Source organism: Haliotis rubra, unplaced genomic scaffold (genome assembly GCF_003918875.1).
Source record: "Haliotis rubra isolate DU_JTF1 unplaced genomic scaffold, ASM391887v1 Scf805, whole genome shotgun sequence".
NCBI classification, from domain to species: domain Eukaryota; kingdom Metazoa; phylum Mollusca; class Gastropoda; order Lepetellida; family Haliotidae; genus Haliotis; species Haliotis rubra.
The window spans coordinates 32,783-51,715 of NW_025767530.1; the positions used below are offsets into that span (position 1 = coordinate 32,783).

The 18,933-nt window shown below is 39.3% G+C and overlaps 1 protein-coding gene across 1 annotated transcript; it reads right to left on the minus strand.

Moving 5' to 3' along the window:
- Window positions 1–788: 788 nt before the first annotated feature.
- Window positions 789–5,018, minus strand: LOC124261716. Its single transcript, XM_046696059.1, has 3 exons — window positions 4,913–5,018; window positions 3,848–4,054; window positions 789–1,158 (listed from the first exon to the last, which is right to left on the minus strand). The coding sequence occupies exons 1-3, from the start codon at window positions 4,977–4,979 to the stop codon at window positions 971–973; spliced, it is 462 nt and encodes a 153-aa protein (XP_046552015.1). The 5' UTR covers window positions 4,980–5,018; the 3' UTR covers window positions 789–970.
- Between the last annotated feature and the right edge of the window lie 13,915 nt (window positions 5,019–18,933).

Consider the following 18,933-nt stretch of genomic DNA (forward strand, 5'->3'; position numbering starts at 1 on the left):
ATTACCTGCTCCATAGCGAATATGATTATATCATATGGACAAGAAGCTATATATTGATTATTCCCACTATCCACAACATTTTTTACATGTATAAGCACAATGCTTTACTTGGTTACACTAGAATGTCGTGGACTGAAATCGTAGCCTATGTTAGATCGTAGAGAATATTTGTGGTGGAAGCTAATTTGGTCTTGGCATTAAGCAGTCTTCCTACTGAGCGAGTGACTGAGCTGAATTGAGACGTTTACGTTCGAGAGTGTCAACTTGCATGAAAATATCATGGAGAAAAGGTGGTTCACACATATCACGTGTATTTCTGAGGAATCGTGAGTAGGGACATTGCCTGTATAAGTCCGTTTAGCTTTTGGACGGTCATTGGCATTTATTAGTTAAATGAAAGAATATCGTTATACCGCAACTCACATCTGTAAATCGAAACAATTCCAATGGACGCCTGGAGGCTGGGCAGTAGTGTGGTGAAAGTGTCATGTTGTGGGGAGCGATATCTTACACGCAGAAATGTGCGCCTTCAGGGAAATGTAACTGTTATTCGGTACACAGACGTAATCTAAAGGATTCACATGGTTCCCATCTTTGACCACCAGAGGGAGTTGTTCCAGGCCCTACACAGCACATGCCACTATTAAGTATCTTCAGAATGAAAACATTACAGTGCTTCCATGGCCTTCCGAATCGCCCGACCTCAACCTTATTGGAAATGCATCAACAATGTCTGTTGAATAGTCAGACAAAATCAGAAATAAAGGATTTTTTCTTTTCACATTTTATTGCTCATTTGTAATATCATTTTTATGTTTTTATGAACATGTTATCTCTACATTTGTCTAAAGAATAATACTGAACCCCCCTCCCCCTATGTTGTAAACACTTGTCATAGACAACAAAATAGTTGCTTGCACGGTAGATGCTGTAGCTGTTGTGGACGTAGATGCTGAAGTTGTGGCTGCGGTTAAAGGGGGTTGTAGGTACAGCCCTGTTCTCGTGGCAGGTTCGGAAACGCGTCAGGATGGACGCACACGCGCTTTGCGTTGTGGTAGTAGGTATCCTCGCCACACTGGAAGATGGTGGTGTCATTGGGCGTGTTGAAACAGATGTTGAAACGGGAACAATCATTTGGTAGAGCACCCTCTTCACAGTCTGTTCAAAATATACATAATGAGATCAGCCTCATAACTTCATCATGTGGCATTACAGATTCATCATTAATTCATACGCACGCACATGTATACATACATACATACATACATACATACATACATACATACATACATACATACATTACATACATACATACATACATACATTATTATTACATACATACATACATACATACATACATACATACATACATACATACATACATACATACACATACATTACACACATACATACATACATACACACATACATACATACATACATACATACATACACACATTACATACACATACATACACATACATACACACACATACATACATACACACACACATACATACATACACACATACATACATACATACATACATACATACATACATACATACATACATACATACATACACACATACATACATACATACATACATACATACATACATACATACATACATACATACATACATACATACATACATACATACATACATACATACATGCATGCATGCATGCATGCATGCATGCATTAATCAAGCATGAATGAGAGCGTAATTACACTATTTGTAGCAATATTCCAGCAACATCAGGAGAGCGCTGGACGGGGAGTGAGAGAGTTTAGTTTTACGCCGCACTCAGCGATTTTCCAGCTATATAGCGGCGGTCTGTAAATAATTGAGCCTGGTGAACCAGACAATCCAGTGTTTAACAGCATCAGCATGAACATCGATATACGCAATTGGGGATACGATGACAGGTGCCAACCAAATCAGCGAGCCTGATCAATCTCGACCCAGCTAGTCGTCTCCTCGACAAGCATGGGTCACTGAAGATCAAATCTATCCCGGTGCGCACGAGGAGAATCGTGTTAGTCCAAATAGACTGTAAGGTTCGAAGTGGTGTAATTGTAATAGTAACAGTAAGTTATGTTATTTCTGTTATGACACCTGGCTCTGATGCCACCGGTACTGGTTGTGGTATGTGTGGTGATGAACATGCCGGGTATGTGGTTGTGATATGTGTGGTGATGAACATAGCTGTGATATGTCATGAACATAGCCAGTGATATGTGCGAACATAGTGAATACATAGAACATTGTGATATGTGTGGTAATGAACATAGCTGTGATATGTGGGTGATGAACATAGTTGTGGTATGTGTGGTGATGAACATAGTTGTGGTATGTGTGGTCATGAACATAGCTGTGATATGTGTGGTCATGAACATAGCTGTGATATGTGTGGTGATGAACATGGCTGTGATATGTGTGGTCATGAACATAGTTGTGATATGTGCGGTCATGAACATTGTTGTGATATGTGTGGTAATGAACATAGCTGTGATATGTGTGGTGATGAACATAGTTGTGATATGTGTGGTGATGAACATAGTTGTGATATGTGTGGTCATGAACATAGCTGTGATATGTGGTCGCGAACATAGTTGTGATATGTGTGGTGATGAACATAGTTGTGATATGTGGTGATGGTCATGAACATAACATAGTTGTGATATGTGCGGTCATGAACATTGTTGTGATATGTGTGGTAATGAACATAGCTGTGATATGTGTGGTCATGAACATAGTTGTGATATGTGTGGTCATGAACATATTTGTGATATGTGTAGTCATGAACATTGTTGTGATATGTGTGGTCATGAACATAGCTGTGATATGTGTGGTCATGAACATAGTTGTGATATGTGGGTCATGATCATAGTTGTGACATGTGGTCATGAACATAGTTGTGATATGTGGTGATGAACATAGTTGTGATATGTGTGGTCATGAACATAGTTGTGGTATGTGTGGATATGTATGAACATAGTTGTGATATGTGGTCATGAACATAGTTGTGATATGTTGGTCATGAACATAGTTGTGATATGTGTTTCATGAACATAGTTGTGATATGTGTGGTCATGAACATAGTTGTGACATGTGGTGATGAACATAGTTGTGATATGTGTGTGATGAACATAGTTGTGATATGTGGGTCATGAACATAGCTGTGATATGTGTGGTGATGAACATAGTTGATATGTGTGGTCATGAACATAATTGTGGATGTGTGGTCATGAACATAGCTGCTGACATGTGTGGTCATGAACATAGTTGTGATATGTGTGGCGATGAACATAGTTGTGATATGTGTGGTCATGAACATAGTTGTGGTATGTGTGGTCATCAACATAGTTGTGATATGTGTGGTCATGAACATAGCTGTAATATGTGTGGTGATGAACATAGTTGTGATATGTGTGATCATGAACATAGTTGTGATATGTGTGGTCATGAACATAGTTGTGATATGTGTGATCATGAACATAGTTGTGATATGTGTTGTCATGAACATAGTTGTGATATGTGTGATCATGAACATAGTTGTGGTATGTGTGGTCATGAACATAGTTGTGATATGTGTGGTCATGAACATAGTTGTGATATGTGTGATAAGTGTGGTCATGAACATTGTTGTGATATGTGCGGTCATGAACATTGTTGTGATATGTGTGGTCATGAACATAGTTGTGATATGTGTGATCATGAACATAGTTGTGATATGTGTGATCATGAACATAGTTGTGATATGTGTGGTCATGAACATAGTTGTGATATGTGTGGTCATGAACATAGTTCTGGTATAAAGGTAGCAACAGGGAACCTACCATAATTAGATACACCGCGATTGTCGGTGCATTCCTCCGCATCACACATGCCAGAGTTGGGGTTGAACAAGGTTTCTCCAGCACAGGCCATGGGGTCGCGATTGATGATGAAGTTAAAACACGAGAGGTAGTATCTACACCCCAAGCCTTCAGCCATAATGTTCCCTTCGCCATTTGGGAAGGCATTACATCGAGGGTCCGGTGCCACTGTAAACAAGCACGATGGTCTGTATAAAATGTCACTGATAACTAAACTTATCTATGATTCACTCTAAAGAACAATGGTGTGCCTTTTCTAGTGGCTTTTGTTATGCGGCAGAGAATTTTATTGTGTAACAAAGTCTAGTGGGTTGTGAGTGAGTGGCAGGGGTATGCTACATTTAAACTTGTGCTATGTTTAGACGTGAATATCTGGAAGGTACTACATAATCACTGTTCTCGTGTGATATTACCTTTGAATGTGAACTGCCGCTCTAGTTTGTACTCGTTTGTAGTGACCTAGTTCTCTTACGGACTGATTCCCGGTTAAATGTTTTAGTTTCAACTTGAGAAGCAGCACCTGACACTTTTAAGGATCATAAGGAACCATTCTTACTGACTGTAACGAAGCTCTAGGACTAACTAATATAGGTGATTGTACGTCTTTCTCCAGTGAACTGAGCAGGAACACTTTGGTTGACTTTAAAGGCTGGTTCTACAGAGCTGTTGTATTCTGTTAATTCAAAGATGCTTCGATTGGCGCTGTATCGGTAATTGATGATATAATGTATATGAATTTCGTTCAGTTTCCATACAATCTCGACACAGAAAGTGACGTTTCCTTGAAATTTAGTGTTAACCTTGATTCTTAACTGATAACAATGTTTAGTTAGAGTGAATACTTGACACCACAATAAACAAACGAAGCCGATTTTGACGACTTTTTCACAGCGTTAAGACAACGAGTCTGTTAAACATATATCTGTATACATTCGATCAACAATGTCATCGGTGTAACGTTAAGGGAACCTCAACTGGCTAATTGAGAAAGTGTATATACCTGACAACAGGTGAAGGATCACGTACCTGTCTGTCCGTTAACAGTGAGGACAAGTCCCAGAAGAGCAACACATATTCCAGAGAGCTTCAACATATTGTACAAAACCCGGTGTCTGATAAGGAGAGAGGTCTGTGTCTGAAAACTCCGAAAGCAGAACTGCCGAAATGCTGAAAGACCCGTCTAATATAGGGACAATTGGAGCCTTGCGTAAATTTTTTTCTATGCGAATTCGATTTTTAAATATATGCAGCATCCTATACCGGTGTTTTAAGTTGTTTGATCTTGTTCTGTGTGGACGGCACGTAGCACAGGTTGTTTGACAAGCTGGGGGGAGATAGGAACGTATATGGTGGAATTATATGTTTTGGGGAGGGGACACAGAAAGGGTAAAACAGAATCGAAGAGAAGGGGGAGATGGGAAGGGCGGGAGGAGGATGGGAGGAGGAGCAGTTGAAACGCTAATCGTGGTATTACTTGTTGGTTTGGGTTTCAGTGGTGTTCAATTTTTATTTCTTGGCGACAGCATTTATTTGAAATTTACATTTTGGTATAAAATGTATAATCAATAATGATGATGCATGGCTGACATCCTTAAATGGAATTTATATCAACAAAAATGCTTGTTATAACTTTTACTGTTAAGAATATTGAAACACAACTAGTGTTTTGTTGACTCGTATCTTTTCCATCAACGGGACTTTTGTCTCAGTGGGCCTGAAGGGCACTCCTTATGACTTCAAGTACTCCGCATGCCCGCTTCAGAGCCATCTGTGCATGTGACACTGTCGGGTTCGTGATTGCAATGAAGCTCGGTTTATCCAGACAAATTAGGTTCCAGTCTAGAAAAACTTCACCATTCATTTCTTGGTGATAATCACCAGTCTTGGCCTTGGCGTCAAACACAAGTGCACATCCATCAATAAGTCTCAGTTCACGCGTACTGGCATGGAGTACCATGAGTCGTCTCCCCTTACCGGGTGGGACAGTGGGCGCTCTGCTGGAGACGCCCGTGGGCAACCACATGTAGTTAGTGGAATGGTTTATTTACCCATGTCTCATCCAGGTGAAGACTTGGAAATCCAGAGAGCTGTACTCGTCAATACTGCGGAGATAGCTAGATCTCACAGTGAGAATAATATTTTTCCCTGAATACGCCCTGTCATCCCCCCGACCTTTGTACCTGAACCCCAGCTCATAAAGAGCAATGACAAGTGTTGTTTTAGAAGTGTTTATGGAGTTGCCCATTTCTGCCTGGATTCTACGACATGTTGGTGGTACGTTCTGGTCATAGAGCCTGTAAACCGTTCGACGAATGACGTCCTTGTCAAAGTTGTCGAGCTTCTGTTTTCTTCCCGATTTAACTGTTGAGACCATCCCTAATTGCTCAGTTTTGTTTATAGCTGAATAAACTTTCTCTAAACTAAAGAAGTTGAACACATTGGCAATCAAAGTTTCAATGCAGACATATGGAGAATACGCCTTTTTTGGTAATAACAGATATTTGCAGATGTCAAAGGTTTGAAAAGATGGTGATAGCAGACATTTCCAGATGTCAAAAGTTCGAAAAATGGTATGCGTAACAGGAACCAGCATTGCTGGTCGCAACGTGATGAACTTTAAGGCTTCACAGTCGCCTCAAATCGCCTCTACAGAGAAATTAAAGAGAAGAAAATGACACCTTGCACGAACTCATTCTGCTCCGTTACTTGTGCTGTATGTAGAGGAGAGGGAAGACACAGACACGCACGCACACCTTCCGGATGTAACCAAGACACCGTGCATTTCTGTATCTCCCCTTCTAGTGTTCAGGTTAATAGGGAGAAATAAAAAAACCCAAATCTGCCGCCTGGTACATGCACATACCTCCCTCCCTGCGACATCGCAAGGTACGACTCGTCGGATTTGTGACAGTATGCATTGCTGGACTGTACACATCGCGATACAAACATGCATTACAAGAGCACCTGTCACAACGTATGTGGTCGCTATCGTTATAACAGGTTTCAGCCATGGTGAGGCACAGTATTAACAACTCATCAATATCGATATACTGCATATTTCTGGAAGAATAAACTTATTTTCGAATAGAATTATTTTCACACTGTGATACTAATGCCTAATCTTTAAATCTTCCTCCATTGAATTAACTAATAACGGGAACACTCTTGTTTTGTATGCATAGTGTTAACCTACATGAAAAGCAGTAAGACAGACAAACTATTGAAATCTAGGTTCGAATCCCAACTTGACCAAAATGTGTGAACACCACAGTTGGTGTCCGCCATCGAGATATGGCTAGAAAAGATATTAAACCATATTTGTTCACTCACTCACTCATTCTATCAATACATTCCGTTCGAATTGATCAGTTATACTGACATAAACGTTCACTCTTTACTGACGCAAGTGTAATTTGTGTTATGCGTTTCTTAATTATATCTGTGTGGCGGTTGCTGGCAGTAGAGCAGGATTTGTTTCCCCTTTTCACGAGCATTATGGTGTCATTAGGTGCAATTTATATAATCCTGCCTTGTACGCCCAAAAGATTACCTTAAGTCTGAAAGACGGATTATGTGCTGGCTTTTATGTTACATACTCTTCAAAAAATGAAACGCAAATGGGACATTTTTATTATTTGATGCAGAAAGATACGGTATAATGTGACAAGCCGATAGATTGTGGTGTCACAGGCGTTAAGCATTGATCACCGACAAGAAATTACAATATAACAAATTCAACTGTTCGCCCAAACGCATTCACTCTTAATGAATCTGTTTGAGAGATCTGCATGTTTTGCACGTGCCACTTGAATAAAATCCCTATAAAAGGTTCCCGATTTCCATATCTCAGTATTACGCCGTCAAACGCAGCACAGTTATGCCGAGACTGAGTGAAGCGCAATGGGATTGTTATCAACAACAGGGCTCAACTCATGACCGTCACAGGTCCGTCATGTAACAACGCCTGTAACAACGCCTGCCCATCAGTGTTACATCCGGTTACGCCACCTACGGGATGGACCACCACTGCAACATCCACCGCATCAACAATACCAGGACTGCTGAGATTTCGGACCAGATCGTGTGCAACCGTCTATGAGAAGAAGGAATCCGACCTAGATTTCCGGTCAGAGGCGTCATTCTCACACTACAACATCGTCAAGCACGACTGCAGTGAACTCGGGGACATCCTGCTTGGTGGCCTCGTGGACGATAGAAGCAAGTTTGGTTCAGTGAGACCCTCGCCTCCACCAGTGTCGAAACGAGATTGCAATGATAAGCCTTGGATTGGAAAAGAATGTCGAGAAAAAAGTAAATGCTTTCAAAAATCAAATCGTTTGTATTTTAAAAGTAAGACGAATTCTAATTAGGCTGAATATTGCCGATGTTAAAAAGAATATAAGAAATGTCTGAATAAACATATAAACAAGTATAAAAATGAATTCTTCCACTGGATCAGAAAAAACAAACGCATTCCCCTAAAGAATTCTGGAAAATGCTAACAAAAAGTAACAAATATGATAATTCTGAAATACCAGACATAAAAGGATTTTTTGAACATTTCAAGCATATCAATAGTAAACAGACTACTCCTGATTTTGAAATAGATCAAGAAATTAAAGATTATGATGATCACATATTAAAGGATGACATTACTTTGACAGAAGTGACACATGCTATCAAAAAGCTAAAACGAAATAAAACTTCTGGTATTGATGGCCTTGATTCCTCTGATTTACTTGGTCCTTTGTTTGTTGATTATTTCAATTTGATGTTCTCCACAGGAATAATGCCTGAAGCACGGTTGACTGGCTCTATTAGACCTATATACAAAGGTAAAGGCCAGAAATCAGACCCCAATGCCTATAGACAATCACTATTTTAAGCTAATTCGGAAAGTTTTTCACTAGTATATTGAACAATAGACTGAACATTTTCTTGCAGGCAGGTTTTAGGAAAGAACATTCTACAAACGACAACATATTTGTTTTGAAACATGCTTACTCGGATTTTAAAGACTTGTAAAAGAAAGTTATACTTATATTGTGCGTTCATAGATTTTTCTAAAGCTTTCGATAATGTATTGAGGCTTGGACTTGGCAAAAAATAGTTAACAATGGAATTACAGGTAAGTTTTTTACGCTTATACAAAACATGTATGCAAATATCAAATCTTGTGTATATTCAAATGATAAGTTCTCAGATTATTTTCCATGTTATTCGGGCGTCCGCCAAGGGCAAAATCTTTCACCTCTTTTATTTTGTTTATTCATTAATGATTTAGAACAATTTCTCGTTGAAGACAGTTGTAAAAGTGTTATGCTCGAGAATGTAAACATACAGTTATGTGTATCATTTATTGTACTCCTTTATGCCGACGACACAGTTCTTTTTGCAGATAACGCATCCGAACTACAGAGTACTTTAGATTCAAAGTCAAAGTCAAAAGAGGTTTATTGTATGAAAGGCCTCCGGCCCATATACATGAGAGTTAGAGTGATAAAGGAATATTCTGGATATTTACATATTTATTTAAGGGTATACAATTCGCTTTATAAGAAGATCTCTTTTAGCTAATGCATATTCTATATATAAGGACAATTGAGCAAGAATATTTTCATTATTGGTTTGTAACAAAGATATATATGCATAATGGGGCTGCTTTGCAAGAAGATGGTGCGGTATATATTTCTGTCTTAATTCGTGATAACAAGGACATATCAGGGTAAAATGAATTTCATTTTCTATTCCAACGTTACGTAAAGGACAATATCGACTTTCTTTCTGGACAGAAGATTTTCTACCCTCATTAATCATTAAAGAAAACAAACCTAAACGATACTTTACGAACATTGTTCTTAAACTATATGTTGTAATTATTGATAAGTATTTTTCTGGTTGGAGTAACGTTTTAAAGGTCCTGTAATATTCATATCGTGAGCTTGAATCTAGGGTGGGTGGATTTCCATTCTTGATTGAACATATTTATTGATCTAACACGAAATTCATTAATAAACCAGTTCAAATCGCCAATTGTTTGGCTCAACCATACGAAACCGAAACCGTGGGAAAATAATAAATTTCAGATATCAGTAACCCAAGTGTGTTTTCCCAAACTACCAGATTTAAAAGCATATTGTATGCTAATTTTGGCACACGTTGTTCTTGCATATTTAGAACCTTAAACCAATATTTTAAACATCTTATTTGAGAATTGATATACAAAGGAAATCTGCCACATTCGCCATATACCATGCAGTTAGGTGTCTTTGAGCTTACATTGAGGTACTTTTTTCAGGCTAAAAGATGCACTCTCTCAATACAATCAAAACGCTGAAAACCCCATATTTCAGATCCATATAATAAAATGGGTTGAATCTGAGAATTAAATATCTTAAAAAACACATTGGGTGACATAGTTCCAACTTTGTATAAAACCGATAAAACTTGTATTAAAGCCTTTTTTCCACGTAAAGTTAAGTTATGTGCACATTTATTCAAGTTCATTCTGTTTGAAAACAAAAACCCTAAGTAAGAATATTGATCGGATATATTAATCAACTGACCATCATAAAACCAGCGTTCGTTTGTGGCCACGGGACCGCCCCTCCTAAATATCACAATTTCTGTTTTGCTTAAATTTACTGTTAACTTCCATTCTTTAGTATAACTTTCTAAGATATTTAATTGATTTTGTAAACCGACCACAGTATCCGAAACTAAAATAACGTCGTGAGCAAAAAGGAGCATTAGGACTTCTACAAGATCTGGGTACATTTGGATTCCATGTTTTCCAGCTAAATTGATATCACTAATGAAGAAGGAAAATAGGAGTGGACTTAAGCAGCGACGTTGTTTTAAACCAAGTGGGCAATTGAAAAAAATCTATAACCCCGTCTTTGCAAGGCACACAAGATCGAACGTTAGAATACATTGATTTGAGAATGCTAACCATTTTCCCTCGTAAACCTGCCTTGCGTAGACACTTCCATAATTTAAAACGATTGACTGAGTCGAATGCCTTTTTAAAATCTACAAATGCTATGTACAACTTATGTTTTCTTTTTGATAGTGATTTTTGGACTAGTGCATACAGAGTAAATATATGATCAGTGGTAGAATATCCCTTTCTAAATCCTGCCTGGGATTCAGGAATCTTATCACGCATATTCGCCCAGTTTGATAGTCTATTGTTCAATATCAACGTAAATACTTTCCCCAAGATACTCATTAATAATATACCCCGATAATTATCTGGATCGTTTCTGTCGCCCTTTTTTATGAAGTGGATTTATTATAGAGCTTGACCAACTGCAGGAGAAAATTCCATGTTCAAACAGCTTATTGAAACATTTCGTAAGGAACGGCATAATTTCGAATTTAGAACACTTTATCATTTCTATTATGATAAAGTCAGGTTCAGCAGCCTTCCCATTTTAAAGATGATTTATCGCTTCTAATATTTCCTGTTCAGCAATAGGACTGTCTAGTACAAGTTAATCTACTTCTGTTTATAATAGTCATTATTGGAATCTACAGTGTTAATTTCATCGTCGAATGTTGAGTCTAATATCTCACCGTTTGAATATACATCTTTGAAATGATTTAACCATTGAGTTTTAGTTATGCTATTTCCGGACGTATTTCTTTTTTGTAAAAGGCGGATACTTTTCCAAAATGCAGACGGGCTGTTTATAGATCTTTCTAACCTTTCTTGCCTGCAGATTCTCATATCAAACTTATACTTTCGACAACAAGCTTTATACTTATTTCTACTTTCGCAATATTTCCGTCTATCATAATTACTACGAGTCACTCTGAATCTGCGAAGATGTTTACGAGCATTGCGTCGCGCATTTCTACAATCTGTATTTAGAGTATTTGTTCGGTCTTTGCGATTCACATTTTTGAGCACGCAACTAGCTGAAGTCGATAACAGTTCGACAAAGTCATTTATGGCTCCATTTACATCTGTATCAATTGTTCCGAGTAGAATTCCTCCAAACGAAGTTATGTTTTCTTTCACGTTCGATAAGAAAGTGCTTGCCACATTATCATTCCACACAAGTCGTTTGATATTTGTGGACCCGTTATCATCGTTCATGCTATGATTAATATTGGGGAACTTACAAGTTAATTCAAGAGGTAAATGGTCAGATTCATGCCGATCCCCAATATTCAACCTGCCTATGTACTGGAAGAAATCGGGCGAGCATATAAAATAATCATTGACACTAGCACCTTGATTCGCACAAAATGTATATTCCCCTTGTAAATCGCCATATACTCTCCCATTAACGATAAACAATTGCAATGCGTAACATATACTAGTATCTAAAGGTTTCTGGTCAAATTTGTTTGTAGATGTATCATGAGACTTCCGATTTTCAACACTAACATCATCATCTTCATGAAATGGAAAGTATCTATGTAATATATCACCACGTGAGGATGTTGAAGGGTTATTTACATTACCAGTTCGGGAACTTAGATCACCACACAAAACAGTATGTGAATCACTAAGTTCCGATTGTATATCTAATACAAATTCCTCAAATTTATCTAGACTACAACTGGTATCAACATGGTTGTAATAAGTAGAGCCTTCAGGTGGTATATATGTGCATATCAAATTAACATGCTTATCAATAGCAAATAAAGCTTTTGACATGTGTATACATATCAAATTGTCGATATCTGTAGTTATGAACTTACAAAACTTGCTAATAGACTGATGTATACACACGCACACACCTCCCGAAAGTCTGCCATAATCGGACAGTTTCACAGCTGAACTTGAAAAAACTTTGTAATCAACCAACCAATTCATGTCGTAATTAAAGTCACAAAGGTTTCGAGAAGGCAAATAATATTAAAGTTTCTAATATAATCTATAAAGTCATCATCTCCTGATTTATTACGAAGTCCGTTTATATTCCAACAAAGAAATGAGAGAGTTTCGTTGCACAAGCGGTGTTCAGTGGGTGTAATGCCGGTGTCATTGTCAGCAGTACCCTGTGAGATACGATCCGGGCCTCGGCCCGAATCCTACGGCAGGGTTGATTTCGGCCTCGCTTGCCGTTTCCTCGTTTGGGTGAGAACTCTGGTATCCCGTACGTTGGTGGATCCGGTAGCTCCACTGGCTGAGCGAGGTACTGTCACCAGCTGGCCATTCTTGAAATAGCAGAACATGTTTGTCCCCTTCAAAGCCTGAAGTTGCTGACGTTGACGTGACGTTAGGTCACTGGAGATACCAAGTCCCGCTGACTTGAATGCTGGTCTTGCTTTCAGGGTGCGCACCTTATCGTTAGACATGTGCAGCTTTACAATCATTGGTCGAGGTCTGGTAGCATTAACCCGCCTAACGCCAAGCCTATGTGCGCGGATAACTTCAGACGTTCCCCACCCCACGTCTTGAAAGTAGTGCTCGTTAAGAGTGGATAACGCTGTCTGCCTGCATGTCATAAATTTCTCCTCGCCGTCAGCCTCGGGTATACCATGAATTATGATATTGTTACGTCTGCTGTAAGATTCCAGCCGGTCTAGTTCGGTATCTACGTTGGACATGTTTTCGATCACAGAATCGACTTTCTCCGCGAGGGCATCAATGTCGTCGTTCACAATATAATGATTTTGTTTGATGATATCTATATCTCCACGAATATCTGTTACAGAGTGTTCGAGGTGTTCACACTTGGAACTAATAGCACTAATGTCTTTCCGAAGAGAGGAGATCTGTGAACTTAGGTCATTTTTGGCGGTAGCTAATTCTGCTTTCATGTTTTCAATTGCGCTGAGTAAGTTATGTTGAACTTGTTCAAGTGTGACGGGTCCCGGGTTTGTCTCAACATCATTGAGCACAACAGTCGCTGAATGACGACTCGCACGGGAAGCGTGTCGTCACCAAGTATTGACACAAAGCTCGTGCAAGGGCAGCATGAGAGGCATGGTATATAGACAGAATTAGGTCACAGTTCGAGTTGGTGACGTCACACGTAACACAATAAAATGTTGTTTCTTTCGGCACAAAATTATCAAATGAGTAATTGAGAATAGCCTGCTGGTTACATATGATAAGGGCAAAGAGTGACAAATGCACTGTGAAGATCAGAGCGCATATTATCAAACGATAAGGCATGGTATCAATATCATGATCGCGGCGTTGAGTGAATGGCGTGTATCTGTCAGCACCGTGTCACCTGGCGTGTACCGGGTGGGTGGTGAAAAGTTCCTATTCTTGCTCTGTATGTGGCCAGATCCTCCATAATTTGAACTCAGACAGCCACTGGTGTGTAGACCTTTGATCACACACATTCGCCACTTCAAGTTGCCTTTTGTGTTGTAGATTTTCAGAGAAAAATACAGAGCCTTCCTAAACGTGTCATCAACCCCCAAGGGCGGGTAACTCTCTCAGATTCTACTTTAGATTCTTTTAGCAAATATTGTAAAATCTGGAAATTAGAAGTGATTCTTGATAAAACGAAAGTGGCCCTGCCAATAATTGTAAACTCAAATTTGTCTTTGAACAATCTCCAATTGATATTGTAGATAACTATACTTATCTTGGAGTGACATTTAGTAGAAATAGGAAATTTTATCTATCCATCAAACACCTTGCAGCAAGCGCATCCAAAGCAATGTTTTGTCTATTAAAAATTCTAGAAATCATAATACCCCGTTTGATTGTTTACTTAAGGGACTTAAGGCAGTTGATGTTATGATAGCCCCAATTCTTTTGTATGGCTGCGAAACTTGGGCATATGAAAATTGTAAATAATTGAAAAAAACATTTAAAATTTCTAAAATTGGCCAGCGGTTTACGAAATTCTACCCCTACTTTTATGGTATATGGAGAACTCGGAAGATTTCCTTTATATATCACCACGGCTAAGCGTATTATTTGTTACTGGCATAAACTTAATAATCCTCGAATGCAGCAGAAATTATCAAAACTGATCAACAATTATGCATATGTACAAAGTATCTTTGAGAATGATTTTGATCCCTCGATGCATCATGTTAAATCTTTATTAGAAAAATTTTGCTTATCTTTTGTATTCTATAACCCTGTAAGCGTACCATGCCAATGGCTAGTTTCACAAGTGGAGACTATATTAAAAGATCAATTCCAACAAAGTTGGAAAGCTGATATTGAAATAGCTCTAAGGGATTTTACTATAAACATATTAAAGACATCCCCATATTTGAAAACTATCTTCTCTTCCCAGCGTATATTTACTCTCCTATTTTGAAATACAGAACCTGTAATCACAGTCTCCCGGTAGAAACTGGACGTTGGTATGGTATCGCTAGAAAAAACAGAACATGTAAACTTTGCAATTCACCAGCAATAGGCGACGAATTTCATTACTTATTTAAATGTGAAGCCCTTACAGATATTAGATTGAAATATTTACCAACTAAACATATGTACTTCCCCAATTTATCAACATTGAAGAAAATATTTAAAGGTAGAAATTCAAAAGAAATAAGAAATCTATCCAAATATCTGCTAGCATTAGATAAACTCATAGTCAAAAATGGTTAAATCTCAATCAGCTCATTCTATAGACAACAAATCATTTAATAGTTCTTAATTTATGGCATTATTATGTTTCATTTGAAACTGTTCTACCTGTCATTTTGTCATGTTTATTTATATGTATTTAAATGAATTATGTTTGAATTTATCTTGTACCACCAAACGTGGTTATTTGAGAATAAACTGAACTTGAACTTGTAATCTCTTTTTATGCTTCGTAGGCAGGATGGAGTGAGTGAGTGAGTTTAGTTTTACGCCACACTCAGCAATATACCAGCTATATGGCGGCGGTCTGTAAGTAGTCGAGTCTGGACCAGACAATCCAGTGATCAACAGCATGAGCATCGATCTGCGCAATTGGGAACCGTTGACATGTGTCAACCAAGTCAGCGAGCCTGACCACCCGATCCCGTTAGTCGCCTCTTACGACAAACATGGGTTACTAAAGGCCAATTCTAACCCGGACCTTCACGGGTGTAGGCAGGATGGAAGGACTCGCGTTTACCGTCGGGGAGGTGAACGTTATGTGTACAAGAATTTGACAGATTTGGTGATGATAGTGTGATGATGTGGGTAGCCATCTCCTACAACGCCAGAACAGATCTTGCGAATTCGAGGCAATCTTACGGCACAACGATACGCTGACGAGATCCTTAGCCCACGTTCAACCCATCATGGTCAAAGTCAAAGCTTTTTTCAGCATGACAATGCCCGTGTTCACACAGTTCCACTCACCAATGCCTTCGTAACAAACCACAACATCAACGTTCTTCCTTGACCCTCTAAATCGCCTGATTTGAACCCCATCGAACAACTTTTGGACGAGCTGGACCGACTTTTACGCCGGCTACAACCTCAACCACAGACGGTTGCAAGCTGAGTGGACAACCACTCCCCAGGATGTGAATCGTAATCTCGTCGTTTCCATGGGCAGGAGGTGCTAAGCGGTTATTGATGCACACGAAGGGCATACGCGTTATTGACGGAGAGTGACGTTAAACCTGACCCAGTGACATTGAACACCACTGTTGGTGACTTTGGGTGTGCTTCTTGAAATGTGCAAAGTTCACACATATCTTTCCTGAATAAACTAAATATATTTGGCTAAAGAGTATATATGTATAAATTCATACATGTAGGTTGTTGATAGTTTTAATGCACCGTACATGTTTCCCGGAACTCTTTGTGACACAGTTTTCAAATACACAGTATGTATGTTCATGACATTAACGTCGTTACCGTCTTGTTGTTCAGGTGATAACAACCACAGGCACGTGTCACTGACACTGAAATACCAATCAGTCATACACGTTGTATACAGAATACAATCCTTGTATTCTTACCTGGGTCAAGAGTTCAGTTGAAGGTCGAAACAGATAACCATTACTTTGGTACAACTCGTAACATTCAACCAAGACAAGCCCTTCGAAGTATGTGAAAAGTACCTGTGAATGGTATGCTTACCATTCATCTTGATAATCCAGTCAATATTGACTGAATATTTGACGAGCTCAGAATGACCCAGTCGTTATAGAATGAAACGTTTCATATATATACTCGTGTATTTAGGGCCGTTAAATGTCGATGCCTTGTATATTTTAAATATTTTAAAGGGGATATAGAAAAGGTGCGAAAACACATACTCAGATAACTAGGCGCAAGACAGTTATTTCTTCAATTTTGGGAAGACGGTAACACAGTATGTTCAGGAGCCACAGCCATGCATTACAGATGTGACGACAACACGCTTATGTCCAGGTACATTGTAGTTGCCTGTGCAGATAACCAACGGATGTGGTGAAATTTCAGGAGGAAGTCCAGAAAACCGATGCCGCCACAAAGTCGGCTCATGGAACAGGTTGTGACTTTTACGGAGGAGGAGACGTGTCGATTTCTTGGACTGTTGATAAGTTCTCCAGAAGAGAGTGGTTAGTTCCCCAGAACAACAGGCTCAATGAAATCAACTACGTTTCTCACAAACGACAAAAAACATGCCTAAGAAACCTGGGAACAAGGCAAGCTGAAATCTTTTTCATCTTCACTTCGTTCTTAGAATGTTTTCAAATCTCTTTTGAAAGATATCTGTTGTATTTGATATCCGCATGACTCTTGCATTTGATATTCGCATGGCTGTTGTATTTGATATCCGTATGACTCTTGTATTTGATATCCGCATGACTGTTGTATTTGATATCCGCATGACTGTTGTATTTGATATCCGCATGACTGTTGTATTTGATATCCGCATGACTGTTGTATTTGATATCCGCATGACTGTTGTATTTGATATCCGCATGAGTGTTGGATTTGCATATGTGACGACAGCCCAATGGCCGCTTTTGTCCACTTCCATCAACAATGCTGAAAGGTTCTGTATATTTGGTTCAAAGCGTGGACAGTGTTGTACATGTACATGCACACTGTTAAGGGTGTTGGATCCATACATCAGGCCCCAGTGATATAGGCAGGTACAGTACCCACACATGGCAACATCACTCACTCACTGACTCACTAGCTCACTAGCTCACTCATTCTACAGGCCAGAGTGATAAAGACAGATACAGTACCAACACTTGGGAACGGCACTTACTCACTGGCTAACTCATTCTACAGCCTAGAGTGATATAGACAGACACAGTACCAACACTTGGCAACGTCACTCACTCACTGGTTATTCTACAGGCCAGAGTGATAAAGGCAGATACAGTACCAACACTAGGCAACGTCACTCACTCACTTATTCTACAGGCCAGAGTGATATAGACAGATACAGTACCAACACTAGGCAACGTCACTCACTCACTTATTCTACAGGCCAGAGTGATATAGACAGATACAGTACCAACACTAGGCAACGTCACTCACTCACATACTTATTCTACAGGCCAGAGTGATATAGACAGATACAGTACCAACACTAGGCAACGTCACTCACTCACTCACTTATTCTACAGGCCAGAGTGATATAGACAGATACAGTACCAACACTTGGCAACGTCACTCACTCACATACTTATTCTACAGGCCAGAGTGATATAGACAGATACAGTACCAACACTAGGCAACGTCACTCACTCACTCACTCTATTCTACAGCCTAGAGTGATATAGACAGACACAGTACCAACACTTCGTAACGTCACTCACTCACTGGTTATTCTACAGGCCAGAGTGATATAGACAGACACAGTACCAACACTAGGCAACGTCACTCACTCACGCACTGGTTATTCTACAGGCCAGAGTGATATAGACAGACACAGTACCAACACTTGGCAACGTCACTCACTCACTGGTTATTCTACAGGCCAGAGTGATATAGACAGACACAGTACCAACACTTGGCAACGTCACTCACTCACTCACTTACTTATTCTACAGGCCAGAGTGATATAGACAGATACAGTACCAACACTAGGCAACGTCACTCACTCACTGGTTATTCTACAGGCCAGAGTGATATAGACAGATACAGTACCAACACTAGGCAACGTCACTCACTCACT